The following is a 15,855-nucleotide window of genomic DNA, read 5'->3' on the forward strand; positions in this document are numbered from 1 at the left end:
CATTTATAGTCTGACCATTTCATTAAACTCAAAATTTTTGGAATTGTCATTCTAGCAGTGTGATTAACCAAGTCTGTACTTGTCAACCAGAACCGATTATCCTAGTTTCATTGCAGATTAACTCCACATTTACATTTAAGTAATTGCTAATACTCTAAATTACTCCTAAATTCAAAACAAATAAAGCATCGTTTCATTTGTTTAATTGATCTGATCAAAGAATCAAATTCATTTACTGAATTGGAATTGTAAACTGGATTGGCAAGTTCTCAAATAAAGTCAGAAGTACAACTGTATGCTTATAAGGAACACCCTAAATAAATAAATTAACAATAAATAAACTTTGAAACCTACACGCTTGCTTAATTACTGACTTCAATAGTTTGTATGTATGCTAACAAACATTTGAAATTTGGGTTAAGGCTTAAATAAAAACAAAACAAAAAAAAAATAAATAAGAACTTAAAGATTTAAAATCATTTTACACTTGCTTCTTGAATTTAACCATTTGTCAATTTACTTGCATGCTATTGTGTTCAATTTTAACCTTGTTTTCGTGAAGACACACACGAGTTTAAACCCTTTTAACCGAGTTGCTCTGTAACCTTGATAAAGCTAGACTCCAACATGGCAGACAAAGACCAGTCTGGACCCTCCATTGAGAGGGACCGCCCTGATAGGCTGGAGCTAGCATTAATGGATCTGACCGGAGATTTGCTGCCTGGTTATTTGGATCAGGTGTATAACACTGATCCAAAGGATTTAGACACTATCATGTTACAGTTGACCACTCCTGTAGTAAATGATGAAGTTAAAAGCAAAGAAAAGCCTAAAGCGCTTGGAAGCATAGCAGTAGTGATGGCTGCTCAGCTTAGGCATTCATACAAACTGCTAAGACAAGCAGAAGAGAGGATAAAGGCCTACAAGCGTGAGGTCAAGGGCCTGCACGAAAAGAATGAAACCCAGAGACAGTCCCTGCTTGAGGCAGAGGGACAAATTCAGAGGTTGATCTCTAATGAAGAGTCACAAGAAAGGGAGACTAAACGTCTTGAGTCAGAATTAGCCCAAGTAAAAGAATGTTTGGGTGAAACGAGTAAAGAAAGAGACTTGAATAAAATACTTCTCCAAGGAGCTGAGAATAAGGTGGATCACTTGGAGCACCAGATTCAACTCCAAGCTGAGTCTGCCGAATCTGACCAAAGGCACCTCCAAGACATGCATGCACGTCTGGTGCAGGCTGAGGAGCAGGCTAGTGAATCCCACCATCAGCGACAACTGATGGAAGCAAAACTGGCAAACGCCAGAAGAGAGCTTCCCCTTGAACAAAAGGGAAGACGCCGAATATCTCTTGATGATTTCCTTCCAGAAGAGAAGGGAGATACTAAGGTCCTTGGAAACACCCGACGGAATGTTTCCTCCCCACGAGTTCCACTGGAACCAGTCTATGTTCCAAGGAGGCTCTCACCTAACCATGAAAGGGGGAGCCCCAGTCAGCGTCTTAATCCAGCCACCTCTAACTATACGGCGCAAGGGCCTACAGATAGAGACTTAGATAAGATCGCTCGCAACATAGCTCGGTTTGAACCAAATCTTGGTGGTTCCGATCAGACCAGCCAGTATCTCAAAGATATCGAGTTCTATCTTCGTAAGTTTCCCGGTGCTACTGTCGATGATAAAATCTATTTAATCAAGGTGACTTCTAACCGAGAGGTCAGCAGATTCATTGAGAGACAGCCTGATTATGTCCGAAATGATTATGACTTGCTCTGTGAAACATTGCTGGAAGAGTTCTCTGATCCTCTTTCCCAAACGGGCTTAACGGCTGCTCTCTCAGTCAAACAAGGAAGACAAGAGCCACCTCAACAGTATTACAACCGCCTACGTCAGGCTTACTTCGGCTCCAGAAACGAGCCAGGGATGGAGGAAGATCTTAACTTCAAAACACTCTTTGTCCAAAACCTCCATCCCACCACTAGCCATCATCTTGGTGTCGCAGCTTGTCCGCGCACCTGCACTAGTCGCCACCTACGCGAACTAGCTGCAATGGGGTTTGCAAAGCAGAGACAAAGCACCCTTAAACACCCAGAACCCAGTACTATCTTGAGTCTGGGAACTGAAGCCTTGGAACTTGAAGGAACTTCTGTTGGTGAAACACAAAAATCCAACACGTTCTCTCCCCAAAATCGCCGATATGTGCGAGGTCACAAGGAACCTCCACCTCAACGAACGGAGTCTGAATATGGTTATTCTCAACCACCACAATCCGGTTTCAGACCCAACCGTTCAGTGTTTGGGGCAAATCGCCACCAGTCCAGTTTCGGGCAAAACAAATTTCCACCCACCTGGCATGGAAATTACCAAGCCCATGGCTACCGGCAAAATGGCCGACGTGAGTTTCGAAATCCTGAACAACAGGAAAACCGACCCCCAGGACACAACTCGTCCAGAGGGGAAAAGAAAGATGACAATACTGAAAGCAACCCTCACTTAGAGAGCCTTAGCAAGGAAGATCTTGAGGTCATCAAACGGTTGATTCAAAACGAACGAGTAAAAGAAAAAGCAAAAGCTGACTTGTTCACAATTTCCGTCCCTAACGCTAAACCTCCTCCTTCAGTGGATCAGACCCATCAAGCTGAGGTAACTACAGAGCTGTACCTGAGTCCTGATGAACTTGAACCCACTCTCCCTACAAGGCAGATTGCAGGGTCAGACAAGGAAGAGACTACGCCCCCGAGCGCAGTTCTGGTGGTTCAACTCGATTCCACAGAAAGCTCTACCAACGAGAACCCTTCAGTCCTCGAAGGTGAATCACCCTGTCTCCAGTTCTTGTGTAATTTGACCCGAAAAGGGGCGGCACGAAAATTGTGTCTGTCAACTATACTTGAAGGTAGACTAAGGCAAGAAGCTCTCCTCGACACAGCGGCTGACATCACCGTAATGTCAGCAGCACTGTTCAACACACTGCAGGCCGCTGCCCGTCGATCAAACAGGGACTTGAAACTACAAGCCTGCTCCCTGAAAGTCCAACCATACGGTCCTACCAGTACCACTTTGACAAATCGGGCTTTGATACAACTAACAATCGGCCCAATGACCTGCGTTCACCCTGTGTACGTGTCTCCGCTGGACACCATTCCGCTCCTTGTCGGTAATGACCTCCTTGATCGTTTCAAACCTCTAATTGATCTTAAACACTTGAAGCTCTGGGCACAGGTCCGCGAACCTTTGCCCCTTTCTCTTCTCCAGCAAGACACGGCTCAATGCTATGCCCTTGACGCTGAACCTGAGAGTCAGAACATTCTCCCAGAACCGCCAGAGGCCACTGGGGATGATGAGACATCAGGCGTGACTCCAGACGTCACCCCAACATCACCTTGGCCACAACAAGAACTGTTGACCGAACAAAACACTTCTCTGTGTAAGTTCGATGACTCTGCCACTGACAGTAAACACTGTCCAAAAGTGGTCAACAACACTGATATAAGTGGTGTTTTTGCTGATGACACGGTCTTGGCCCCCTGTGCTGACAAGTCAGCTATCAGCTGGCAATTCTCTGACACAGTAACACAAGACCACTCCAGCAGCCAGCTTGTGAAAACCACCTCCTGCCTTCCTATAGATCCTCTGCCTCAACCAATTTTGGCAGCCGATGGTATCTACTCAGGGAAAATGGAACGGCGTCATAGAAAGCTGACTCATGCCTTTGTGGTTACCCCAAATCTGCCACATGATATCGGCAGCGATGTACTGGTCAGATTGGACACTCAGGTAGATACAGTTCACAACATCCTTTGGTCACTGCCAGGGGTTGAGGAAGAAACTCCCCCTGACACTGAAAACCTTAAACCAAACCTTTTTCCCCACCCACCCGCCCCTAATGTCCACATCGTTACTCCACCTCTCTCTGCTGCTCTCGCTCGACCACGTCCCAGTGCTCGTGACACACCTGCTTTCTCTGACGACCTCGGATCCATCCAGACGCCATATCCTGTGCTTCATGGCCTTCTTTCTCGGGCCCTTCTGTTCTTCTTCGCCGTCCTGGGCTTTCTCGTTTATGTCTCTGATGCACTCGCTTCTGTTGCCCTCGCGGTGTACCAGAGCCACAGGGGGGTGATGCTAAGGCACGCCCATGACTCTCCACGCGCTAAACACAAAGTCTGGGATTTGCAACTGACTTTAATTCTGATGGCTATTAGAGCAATGCCACATACCACCATAGGCTTCTCTCCTTTTGAGATGATTACAGGTCGACAAATGACTCTACCAGTGCACCTGCTCTATCAACCAGGTGGAGCTAACATTTCAACAGCCTACACTACGCATCAGTACATGGCTGATTGGAATGAACACTTGGAAACTACGTTTTCCTTTGCTCAGGAAAACCTGAGTGAAAGTATTGAAAGATGCAAAACCTGTTATGACCAAAAAGTATCACATGTAGAGCTCCAAGTGGGGGACAAAGTGTGATACTACATCTTTGCTCCAGCAATTCGAGTAACCAATCAAGGTCTCGGGAGGCTCACCCGCAAGCTCCTTCCCCACTGGGCAGGTCCTTATTTGATCACTGACAAACTTCCTCCAGCAATGTACCAGAACCAGATAAAACCACTCAAAACCCCCATGGGAATGAACGGGGACGCCAGAGTCTCAGTTAAGAGTTAAATTACATTATATAACGTTGACTACTGGGAAGAAGGATTAACAATTTTAAGGTACCAGTAGTACAGAAGAAATCTGAATTAGACATCCCTGTTTGAACACCTCCAAGAATTTGAATTATCTGTGATACTCGCTCCGTTCTTGTAATCCAGCCATTTGACTAGGAATCAAGTGGGGGACAGTTTATGCCATAACGATTTCAGTGATCCTAATTAAAAGGTACGACAGTAGATACAATCCACACGTTGCAGCAGTTACAAAAGTTCACTATCACTCAGTCACAATCAAGTGGACACAATAAGAGATACAAACAATTTATTGGTGGTTTGTTAACAACAGTTGGTTGCCTTCGACACTCTTTTCAGCATCAGACTCTCGTCAGATAACGCAGTTGGTTGAATAAGGTCAATTGATCTGTAGATGTACGTCAATCTGTAAAAGCTATATATTTTTGTTCTTCTTTTCTTCCTTTTCTGTAGTGCAGGTTGACGACGCTCACGCACAATTAGTTGACGTATTAATGTTGGGTGTGTTGTGTGACATTGGATCCTCAGTGAACAGTTTAGCTGTAAGTAGGATTTTCCCCACACCTCTAGGTCACCTGTAAACTTTTAGAATCGCGTTTTTCTTCAAGTGTATCCTAAGCTCATAATGTAAAAGGAGCCAACGTAGCCCCTGCTATCTTCGAGCTTGCATACTAACCTTAGTCTCCCCCTTTATTGCATGTTTTCCCTTTTATTTTGTTACTCTTCCAAGTCGCTATAACGAGTAATTGGCTCTTAGGATACCTCAAACGGACCCAAACTCTGTTCAAATGCTGCTGTGTGCCACCTGTTCTGCTTGATCTTTCAGCGATCCGAAGTTCCCTGGACAGCGACCATCGAATCGAGTGGGGGATATGTAGCAGAACCGGCCTTTAACTGACCCCTTCTTTCCCTCCTTTTCTGGTGATACTCAAAGGAAATGGAGGTGTAAACCCGCCAACCAATTGAATTATAGACCGTCTGGTTTACCTATAATGCAATCTGGTTTCGAAGAGAGACAGGAAGTCTGGTTCAGTAAACTACTTTACTCACACACTGAAGAAAGAGAGCCAAAAGGTCAACGCCTATCTCTAAATCAGGATGTCCCACGCTATGCTAATTACTTCCCCAATAGCCCGAGGACTCCATACAACAAGACTGCCTTAAGAGACAAATAGCAGGCCTCAGAGGAATCCACAGACATCAGCAAATGCTGATGGTCGTAAACCGGACATCCCTTGAAGCAACTAGTGACTCACGTTTGTGTGTTTTCCTCAACACTCCAAGATAACCAGATCTTATGTCAAACTTAACTTTTCATGTTTTCAACCTACAGGACTCGGGGTACGCATAACATTGATGTTTTTCCCGTATCTCTGACCCAAAGTATGACTAAGTTGTGATTTTAACGGTTTTATAAAAGTTGTATGAACTGTCACCACAAACTATACTACCATCCAGAGTTTCCTAACCGTCAGATTGAATATGCTTGACTTTGTACATTTATCGATAAGTAACCGTTATCGTGATAATCAATTTTTGACAAATATAATCTGCCTCTCTTTATTCCTACCTTTATTTTTGTATTAGTTATTCATTGAGTTATTATACCTGTTGGGATAAAACTGTACCATGATTATCATTTAATGTTTTCACCCAACCATAGAAAGTGTCTAATGCATGCTGTAAACAATGTTGAAGTGCCATTGAAAATTGGTCATTGAAATTATATGTGATTGACCATAGTGAGAAGCAGATGAGCCCCTCGTATGATTCTTTGATTAGTTCAGCTCCATGAGGCGAGATTACACCGCGCGTCACAAAGAGTCTCCCGTGATTCGATGGCCTGCCTTTCGACACGCCCCGGAGCGACCTTTAAAAACTGCGTGTAGTGCGCGTTTCAGTAGAGTAAGAGTTATAGTAGATTTTATAGTAGAGTAGATTTGTAGTAGATTTTTAGTTTTGTTTTGTTCTTTTGTTCTGTTCCTTTGTTTTCTTTCATGTCTAGTTACTCTCAGCTGAATTATTTTCTTTGCTTTTGTCTTAAGTTTGCACAGCCGTTTGCTCCTTAAGTTTTCGTCTTCGAGCTACTCCAAGCCATTCCGGGTAGCGTAAATAATCTTCAGAAGACGTATTCTCATAATTTGCCGTAAACTTCAAAGTTAACTTCCTCTTTAGCCAAACGTTTTGTTTTGTTTTCATTAGTGAAATTAGGCAAGTAATAATAATTTGTAGCCTTCTTCGACCGGCCATCGAAGAGACTCTTAATTTGTACTATCAGTCTAAAATAATCCGTCACGGACTCAACCGAACCAAACCCTGCGGCCAGCTGTTGATCCTTGGTCCGGTTCACAACCATCCGGAGCAGTCCATCATCTGTAACCGACCGCCGAACCAGTTCCAGAGACGCCCGTTCCGCACCAGTTTGTCATCTTGGAGGTCTGGGCCTTCCACTAGACCACCAAGTAGATCGAGCCGCGGACGAACATCTGGAACGTCTTCGAGCCAGTTCGGAGCAGAGCACAACGGGACGCCAGCAACCAAGTAGGCACGCTAAGTGGGTTTGAATAAGAGTTGGTCCGTGAGGTTAAGATTAGGTCAATTCGTCCAAATTCTCTCCATTAATCGTTCTTTCCCTTAACTCCGCGTTCGCGTCCCCATTACTCCTTTTAGACTGCCTCTCACTATCGCCAATTTATTTACCCTTGTGCTGCCATAAGTTTCTTGTGTGTTCTGTCATATCACCTCCCATCTTCTGTCTTATTGTTCATGGTACATTACCCATTATCCACAATTCTGCTTAATAAATGATATTTTGATTTAAGTCCTGGTTAGACGGTGTCCTTTTGAACTGAATATTTACGATCCCTGTATCCAGAATTTACACTTCAGGTTATCAGACTGGTTTACCGTTAGCTCATTCGTTAGTATTTATCAGCGTTATAGCAGTTAATTTCTGCAGTCCTTCTTAGCTGAGGAAGGTGGTGCCCCGACATTTTATCAACGAATGCAACATCAAATTAAGGTAGTACACACTACACTAGGCATTCACCTAATGACAAGAGACATGCAAACTCTCTATCATGGCTTTTACAAAATGTTACAGTAACACATAAAAACACAATAACTCTCAAACATGAACCCTAACTAATGATAATCCACACCACTACTGACAAAACCATACTGATAGCAATCAGAGTTTAGATGTATAATGTGTGTCAACATTAGTTCAAATTGATTTATTTCACTAAACGTTGGATTTTTTAAAAAGCTGTGAATCGGTCTTTTCTACACAGCTCACACAACGTTCTGAATTAGGCTAATAAAAAAATAAAAAACAAAACAGTGTCCCAGAAGTCAGTAGTAACCATGGCAGCTTCACTGCTGCAAAGGGTTTGGGATTTTTTAACATGACCTAGTCATGTGAATCGCACCAGACCAGGGGCATTACGTAAGAGGGTTGGGCGGGTGGGCTGCTCTGAGGCAGAGCTAGGCCTAGTTTCTGGAGCTGTGTGATGCTTGCTATGGGGCCTCGGTCTAAAGGATTAGAGACTAATTTCCTCGTGTCACACATGACAAGGAATGACTACAATCCTTACACCCTGCTAAATTAATTCACTCCCACAAGACACTGTGATTTTCAGGTCACACTGGCTCAAGACCAGCATGTCCGTACCACTGTGTCCCAACAATTCTTTCTATTTCCACATAATTAACAGTAACCATGAAATCTGTTTTTAAGAAGTGCTCAAAACCTGAATGGGAGAAAAGCGACCGGAAAAGAACACATTTCTGAACAGTAGCACAAACGAGAGAAAAACACTGAACAACGCAGAAAATAATCAGCTCTGCCCAGTAATCTGTTTGTGTGCTGTTATGTGTGAACACAAAGGCTAGAGGAGGGAGAGAACTAGGCCATATATAATTGAAATCAATTACATAATTAATGGACTGTTTGTTCATTTTCAAGTCCAGAACACCACGACATGACGCATAAACAAAATCACGTTATTCACAAACTAATTTGACAGTAAAAGGACTTATCGATTAATGTCCCTTAAACTGCTCCAAACCCAGTTTTTTAAAAAGCTATTTTAAGACAATAGAACACCATTTTACAAGTTTACATCAATAAATCACCACGATATGAATTATCTAACAGATAGTTGTAATGTCAATTACAATTACAATTAGTCATTGGACAGACACTTTTATCCAAAGCGACGCACATAAGAATTCACACACCAATGACACAACATTGGGGGCAGTTTTTTTGTTTTGTTTTTTTTTTCCAACCACCGACCTCCTGATCAACCACTCTACCCCCGAGCTACAGCTGACCCCCCCCCCCCTTAATCTGTTCTTGTCAAGACATATTCACCAACCTGCTCAAAGAAAATGGAGGACAATTCAAAGGTTTCAGTTTTACCTGAAGTTCCCTCTCAAAATATTTAAAAAATGTACTAAAATTCTCCTAATTATGACTGAAACAACTGAACTGAAACACTGCACATCAGTTCGCAGAGATGCCCTTATCCTGATGCAAGGATTTGTGTGTGCATATCCAAAAAACTAAAAAAAAAAGTATTTTACAATGTCAATTAATTGAACACCTTTTCTTTTTTTTTTGTAGATGAATCTGCTTATGTGATACCATTGGTGCCATACACCATGTATCAGAGCTGTAAAACAAACTAGTAATGAACTGCTGCCAACATTTGTGCATTCTGGTAAAAAGCTTTTCCACAGTGCTTTAGAGACCGCCATTTTTCTGCAAAGCATATGCTTCTGCCTCGCCACAGCTTCATTCTACATCTTCTGCCAAAAATAAAGCAGTGAGAAGCTTGGTCACACAGTCCAGCCATACTGCACTTATCTGGAGCCTCTGAGGGAAAGTGTCAAAGTTCATGAAGAGGAAACACAATAATGTCATCAAGGATCAATTCCATGCAAATGACTTCATGTCCCTTACTCCTTTAAACATGGGAGAATAGATCCAGTCGGTTTCATACTGTATCCTTGCCTGTGATTTAAAGCCTACCTGTAGCAGTGGGTGATGCAGCGTGATCTCCAGCTCTGCTAGCCTGTGGGCCGGGTCCTCGCATTCCTCGTGGATCTCCAGGTCTTCCCGGGGCACCGTGTCCCAACGACCGCAGTTAGCCGCCAGCTGGTGCACCAGTTCATACTGGCCTGGCAGAGCCAAGCTGAGGCGTGTCTGTCTCCCATGGGTGAAACACAGCTTCCGCCTCTTGCAGACCGTGCCCTGGACCCCTTCACAAGCCTCTCCAGCCTCGGGGCCCAGTGGCAGCAGCCTCTCCCCCAGAAGGCAGTTGAGCAGCTGGTAGCGGGCAGCACAGTCCTGGCCTAGTACCAGGATGTATGGAACAGCGCCCACAGTATTGCGTAGAAACTCTTCTTCATGGCTGGGGAAAGAGATGCAGCTAAACTGGCCTGGGGAAACAGAAGGGGGTATATAATGTTGAGAAATGGACTGAGAACAGAGCTTGGCAAGCAGACCATGACTCTGGCACTCAATGACACATCTCTTATATCTGCACACAATTTCCAGAATACACAGCAGGTCACTGTTCCTCAGAAGAGATACTAAAACATTTCAAATCTGATATCATTCCTTTAGCTATTATTTCCTGATCTAGCCCAAAAATGTGGAGCACACACACAGAAGAACTAATTCAAACTCATTATCAATGATATGAGACATACTGCTCTTTGAGAGTCACTGTCTAACACAGTAATTGAATTAAAGAGAAGAGTGAGTGCAATGGCCTACTTTATCTTCATATACCAGTGCATTTCTTTCTAACATACATGTGGTTTTGTTTTAACAGTTACTCTCATCTAGCATCCTGCTACTGGTACTAACCCATTGACCTAACATGACGCATTAAAGCCTTTTGTTGCAGACAGACCTGTGCTGAGCATTTGACTGCATGACCTGTGCACAGTAGATAGACTATGATAAACAGGCAGTCTCTGCCAACCTATGCATAACCTGTACTAAAATAACACATCAATAACTATTTTATGATCCTTCTGCATCATGTGATGCACATTCATGTCCAGATAAGTAAGTGTAAGCAGGACATTTGCAAAATGAACCTAGATAGCAGATGAAAACATGGCTTTAGCTTTGCCCATTACGACTAATCTTGAGATTAACATTGTTCATTCAACATTGAGGAAAATGGTTTTAACCCTCTCTGCAAATAAGCCACTCCTGTGGATGTGGCACATTACGTTTCATTGGCCGCTTTGAGTTTAATACATCACAAAGTGAAATAAAAATCTGACTCAAATAGTAAAAAAAAAAAAAGCTCACAATACTCATGAAATGTTACGTGGGAGCAGGAGCAGTGAAATACATTTTATACAGCATTTCTTAATGGAGAAATATGATTCAGAAAAACCTACTGGTGGATAATATGCTCATTTTTTTATTCATAACTACAAAAATATGTTCAGTTGTCGAGACACACATGCACACTCACACAGTTTGTGCATAATAGAAGAATGTGTGTCTGATATGGGCTTCCAGCTAACTAGCGAGTGCAGAAATCTCAGCATATTTGTCGCACTTAGTCTGCTTAATCTCTTCAGTTTAACCCTAATTAATGCATTTTTTCAGTTGCTTGCTGGTGGAGAAATCACTTGGCAGCAGCCATTTGTTCTTTTTTTCATTATAAGATACAGAAGTACAACATAGCTACACATTTTAAACATGGCACACATCAAGGTGCACTACAGGGTCGTGAGATGTTGCAGGTGCATGTGTTCAAACCTAACCTGTCTCCAGAGAAGCGGAGTCCGAGCTCAGGGTTGATGCAGAAGTATTGCTGTAGTTTTGCCTTATTTCCCGGAAGAATAAATTCGTCTCCTTCAGGTTCTTCTTTAACTGTACGGTGTGCTTGTTATAGCTGTTTAATATCCTTGTTAATTCCCGTGCTAAAGGAGTCGCTTTCTGTTGTTGTGGTTGCACATTTCCCTCCATGGTCAACAGTAGTTGTGATTTACAATGTCAAGCAAGTGCCAACCTTCGCCGAGATGGTAAATGTCGATCAGTCCTGTGAACTTACCGCACCGCTTTCGTTACGTGCTAGTTAGTTAACTTAGTGTTCATGTTTATGACCCGGCTAAATAGTTCAACGAGACACCTTCATTCTCCGTTTTTGACATACCATTTATAGAAGTGTGTTGGTGCTGGACAGACAACAGTCCCAGCAGTGTTTTGTGTCAGTGAATGAAGTCTAAGGCATTTGGCTTTGTTATGAAACCGAAGCTCAACAGCAGCTAGCTAGCTTAACGCCGCGCCTCGAGCGCAAGATAACTTGTTATTGACTCGAGGCGAGATTTTGCCAATCAGCCAAGTAATGGCTATTTCTGAATCTTGTTTTGGCAGCACTTTCTAGCTCACGCCGACTGTCTGACTGAACGCAAACTAAGGAGTGTCTTCTGAACAAAGCATACCGAGACAACAACACTGTGTTGACGAATAATGTGCTAAGTTGTTTCGCGACCGAGCTGTGGTCCAGATACCATTAGCGCTGCTAGCCAGAAGGCATCTCCTGTCCGTCCTCGCCTCGGCCTGGCACAGCAGACATAACTTGGCCTTTAACTTCACGTAAATAATCCAGGGCACGGTTTCACAGCCATGCAGCTCCGTGTTTCAGAGCGACGGCCCAACTTTGACAGCTGCCTCTAACATTTAACGTCAACGGACAAAGCACGTCAAAACGCTGGGTTTTCTGAGGAGACTCTGCGAGGAAAAGATCTTCCTAAACTGGCTCTGGTCCGGAGGAGCCAGCGGACATCTTCCTTGCTGGAAAGCGACGACAACACAGCTAAATGGAGTTCAATATTTTCTCTTTCGGTGATGAAGATGAAGGGGAGAGTCGCTGGTGGTGCAGAGCGAGGTGTCACCGAACCGAATCACATAGCTGAAGCCAAGCAATCAAATCACTGCAAAACAGTAAGTCGAAACGGCCAGGGATAGGGAGAGGAAAGGGCGGGGTTCGGGACGACGCACTACGGTCTGGGAAATGTAGGAGTATTGACACAGCAACAAGTTACGTTTTTTGTTTTTTGTTTTTTTCAAAGGATGGCGCAGGCACGACCCGCCCACCTCTTCCTCTGATTGGCTTGATTGACATGCATGTTCTGGTCCTAACCAATCTCATTCCTCCTAAACCGTTTCTCTTTCTAAAGATGACTTTTGTTATCGTTTTTTCTTTGAGTGGATAGTGCTGCTGAAGAGATGGGATGACTCGCTCTAGTGCACTACAAAGCCGCCCTCCTGCCTAAACCTAACAAATCCAGCCAACCACGAAAACGAGTACCAGCCAATCAAACTCAGAGTACGGCGGGTCATTACTTCGCCATCCTGAAACAAGTTTTAGCTTACAGAGCGTGGATGGATCACTTTGTAATTTAAGTGTTTCGACAAGTGCAATTTCACTGTTTCACTGGCCATATACAAAGAGTTGCTAAGGTGACAAAAATTAGAAATACCTATGTAGGGTCAAAACTATGACAGATACAAATTAGCTGAGAGTATTTAGCAGTAATGTTTTTAGTGGGGGTATTTTTTATGGAGGATACCCCAGGTGAGCACGGGGAGAACATGCAAACTCCACACAGAAAGGCCCTTTTTCCTCGAGCAGCAGGCACTGAAGTCATGGTGGAGGACCTTCTAGCTGTGAGGCGACAGTGTTACCACCGTGCCACGCAAAAATGTCAACTTCGTATTTCATTATTTTTACTTATTTTTTTGACAATTATGAACTTCACTATCGTCATTGCACATAGTAAGTACCAGTCCAACAAAATTCATTTCAGCGTCTAATCAGATAGTACAAATGGTTGCAAAAGTGCATATAGAGATATAACATATAAATACAAAGATATAACAATACATATACATAGATATAACAATAAACATTTGTACTGAACAATAGAGCAGTGGGGTAGTTATAGAAAACAGGAATACAATAAACTAAACAACGTAGACAGCTATGATATGTCAATATATGGATATGATATAAATACAGTATGAACAAGTATGCCACAGTAGTGGCACGCAAAGGACAGTTTACATGCTGCTGAGTGTTACTGTACAACAGCCTTTAATACTTCAGAGCAGAGAAATGAATAATGGCGACACAGACTGAGAAAGTTCGTTTTTTTTCCTCATCTTTGACTTAAAGGGAACAGCTGATGATTTTGCGCCGCCGCGCTTCGATGATGGTGGTGATGGGAAGAACAGCATGCAGGCCGGTTTCTTCAGGGAAGCGACTCTGTGATGGTTCAGCCTCATTCATGATTCATTTCACGTGTGATCCTCGCTGATGAAGACACAGAAACATGACACGCGTGGCAGCAAACAGCAAACTGTCAGCATCTCACAGAATCTCCACTATTTCATAAACCATGTTGTCAGGGGGGCTCGTCTCCCCCTCGCTCCCCTGCAGGTCTGCCGGTCTCCAGATCACATCCGGCTCGATGGACGCTCCTTCACAAACTCCTGACGCTGGGTTTGGTGGTGAGGACGCAGGAGCTTTCCTCCTGCTGGCTCCTCTATGAAGGCCATATTTGTGCAGGTGTCGCTGCACAGTAGAGCAGTGCACCACCACCCCCGAGTCTGCTAAATCTTCCTGAAGGTCTTTGACCGTCAAACCGGGGTTTCGCTGCGCCTTTCTAGCGATCTTCCGAGCGGTCCTCTCGGACACTTTTCTCGGTCTTCCAGACCTCAGCTTGACCTCCACCGTCCCTGTTGACTTCCATTTCTTAATGACGTTACGGACTGAGGAGACTGGTAGATGAAAGCGCTGTGCGATCTTCTTGTAGCCTCCTCCTGCTTTGTGGGCATCAACGAGTTGAACTTTGAGAGAGCTGGACAGCTGCTGAGAGGAGCCCATGGCTGCTGAGAGACGGGACGAGGTTTGACGACTCTGAGCATTTACAAAGCTTTGACATGTGCATCACCAAGCCGGGGACTGTCCATTGACCACTGAGCCTCAAAACAGTCGGAAAGATGTCCCACTGGACCGGAAGCCCGTTTGTCCCACAGCCCGAAGCTCTGAAGCTGTTACGAAAATACACGAGTGTGTCTACAATGAATGTCTGCGCGTGTTTGGACGCGCTGGATGAAGTCAGCTGACCATCTTCTTCTTCTTCGTTTCTTTTTACATGCGGTTTGCATCCAAAATGTTGCATGAACTACCCCCACTACTAGATTGATAAAAAAAGATTCAGTTATCTTAACTTAATGCCTTTTTGGAGTTCAGTTCATCTCCTCTTCACTGTATTCACAGCAACATGCCACAGTATGTATTATGTGCAGTGCAAAAGAGAGAACATTCAGCCTACATACAGTTGAGTAAGGTCAGAGTTAAATACAGATAACAGAGAGAGCAAACACAACAGGCAGGAGTGACGCCGTCCTGTTTTTCATTAGTGTCTTTTGACTTAAGTTGAAGATGCACCCCACCAGTTTCACACATGAAGATGAATTTACATGTCATGGAGAGAGTACAGCCTGTGAAAACAGGAGGATAGTGTCTTATGTGGCTCTGAATGGAGATTTTTGGGATTATTTCAAGTTTGACTTGAGGCTTCAAATGTATGGAAGAAAATCCTGTGTTACAAACCTGGGGTGGTGTGAATAATGTGGACATTTAGCAGGTCCGGTGAGTCTAGCAAAAGATGAAACTTTGTTGCATTGTGGGAAATCCAGAATCCAAAACTTTTATTGGGGACTAGAAGTAGGCATACTCTCCCTTAATTCTGATTCACTGTCTCACAATTTTGATGCATTTTGATTTGATTCATAACTTTTTGTTTGTTTTTCCAGTGACAGTAATGAGCTCCCATAATGTGAATCCAGTCAATCCCAGAGGATAAAATACAATTTAATGCCTTGAATTACTAATTAGTTCCCTCAAATGACTAATTTGTTTGCTAATTTTATTAATTCCAGTGTATGAACATGTATAGAAAAGAAACAAGAAACATCCTTCTTGTTGGTTATAGCCATCATAAAGATATAAATGTTATATTTGTGGCTAATTGTGGCCCAAAGAAGACTGACCATGTGCAGTGAAGAAAGTCTAGCACTGTTTTTCCCACAGACTGTACCGTCTACCTACACCACTTATAG

General features: G+C 43.5%; 1 protein-coding gene across 2 annotated transcripts in view; it reads right to left on the minus strand.

Annotated features, from left to right (window-relative positions):
- The window catches only part of dstyk (dual serine/threonine and tyrosine protein kinase), a 29,305-nt gene extending 16,542 nt beyond the window's left edge, over positions 1–12,763 (minus strand). Inside the window, exons 1-2 of one of the 2 annotated variants that reach the window (XM_070958269.1) lie at positions 11,487–12,763; positions 9,724–10,133 (exon numbers count right to left, since the gene is read on the minus strand). In XM_070958269.1, coding sequence (XP_070814370.1) covers positions 9,724–10,133; positions 11,487–11,691 — 615 coding nt within the window. In that variant the 5' untranslated portion in view covers positions 11,692–12,763. The remainder of the gene's footprint in view (positions 1–9,723; positions 10,134–11,486) is intronic. The other variant, XM_070958268.1, reaches the window with a different exon arrangement.
- Between the last annotated feature and the right edge of the window lie 3,092 nt (positions 12,764–15,855).

The sequence above is a fragment of the Chaetodon trifascialis genome, chromosome 3 (genome assembly GCF_039877785.1).
Source record: "Chaetodon trifascialis isolate fChaTrf1 chromosome 3, fChaTrf1.hap1, whole genome shotgun sequence".
Taxonomy (NCBI): Eukaryota; Metazoa; Chordata; class Actinopteri; order Chaetodontiformes; family Chaetodontidae; genus Chaetodon; species Chaetodon trifascialis.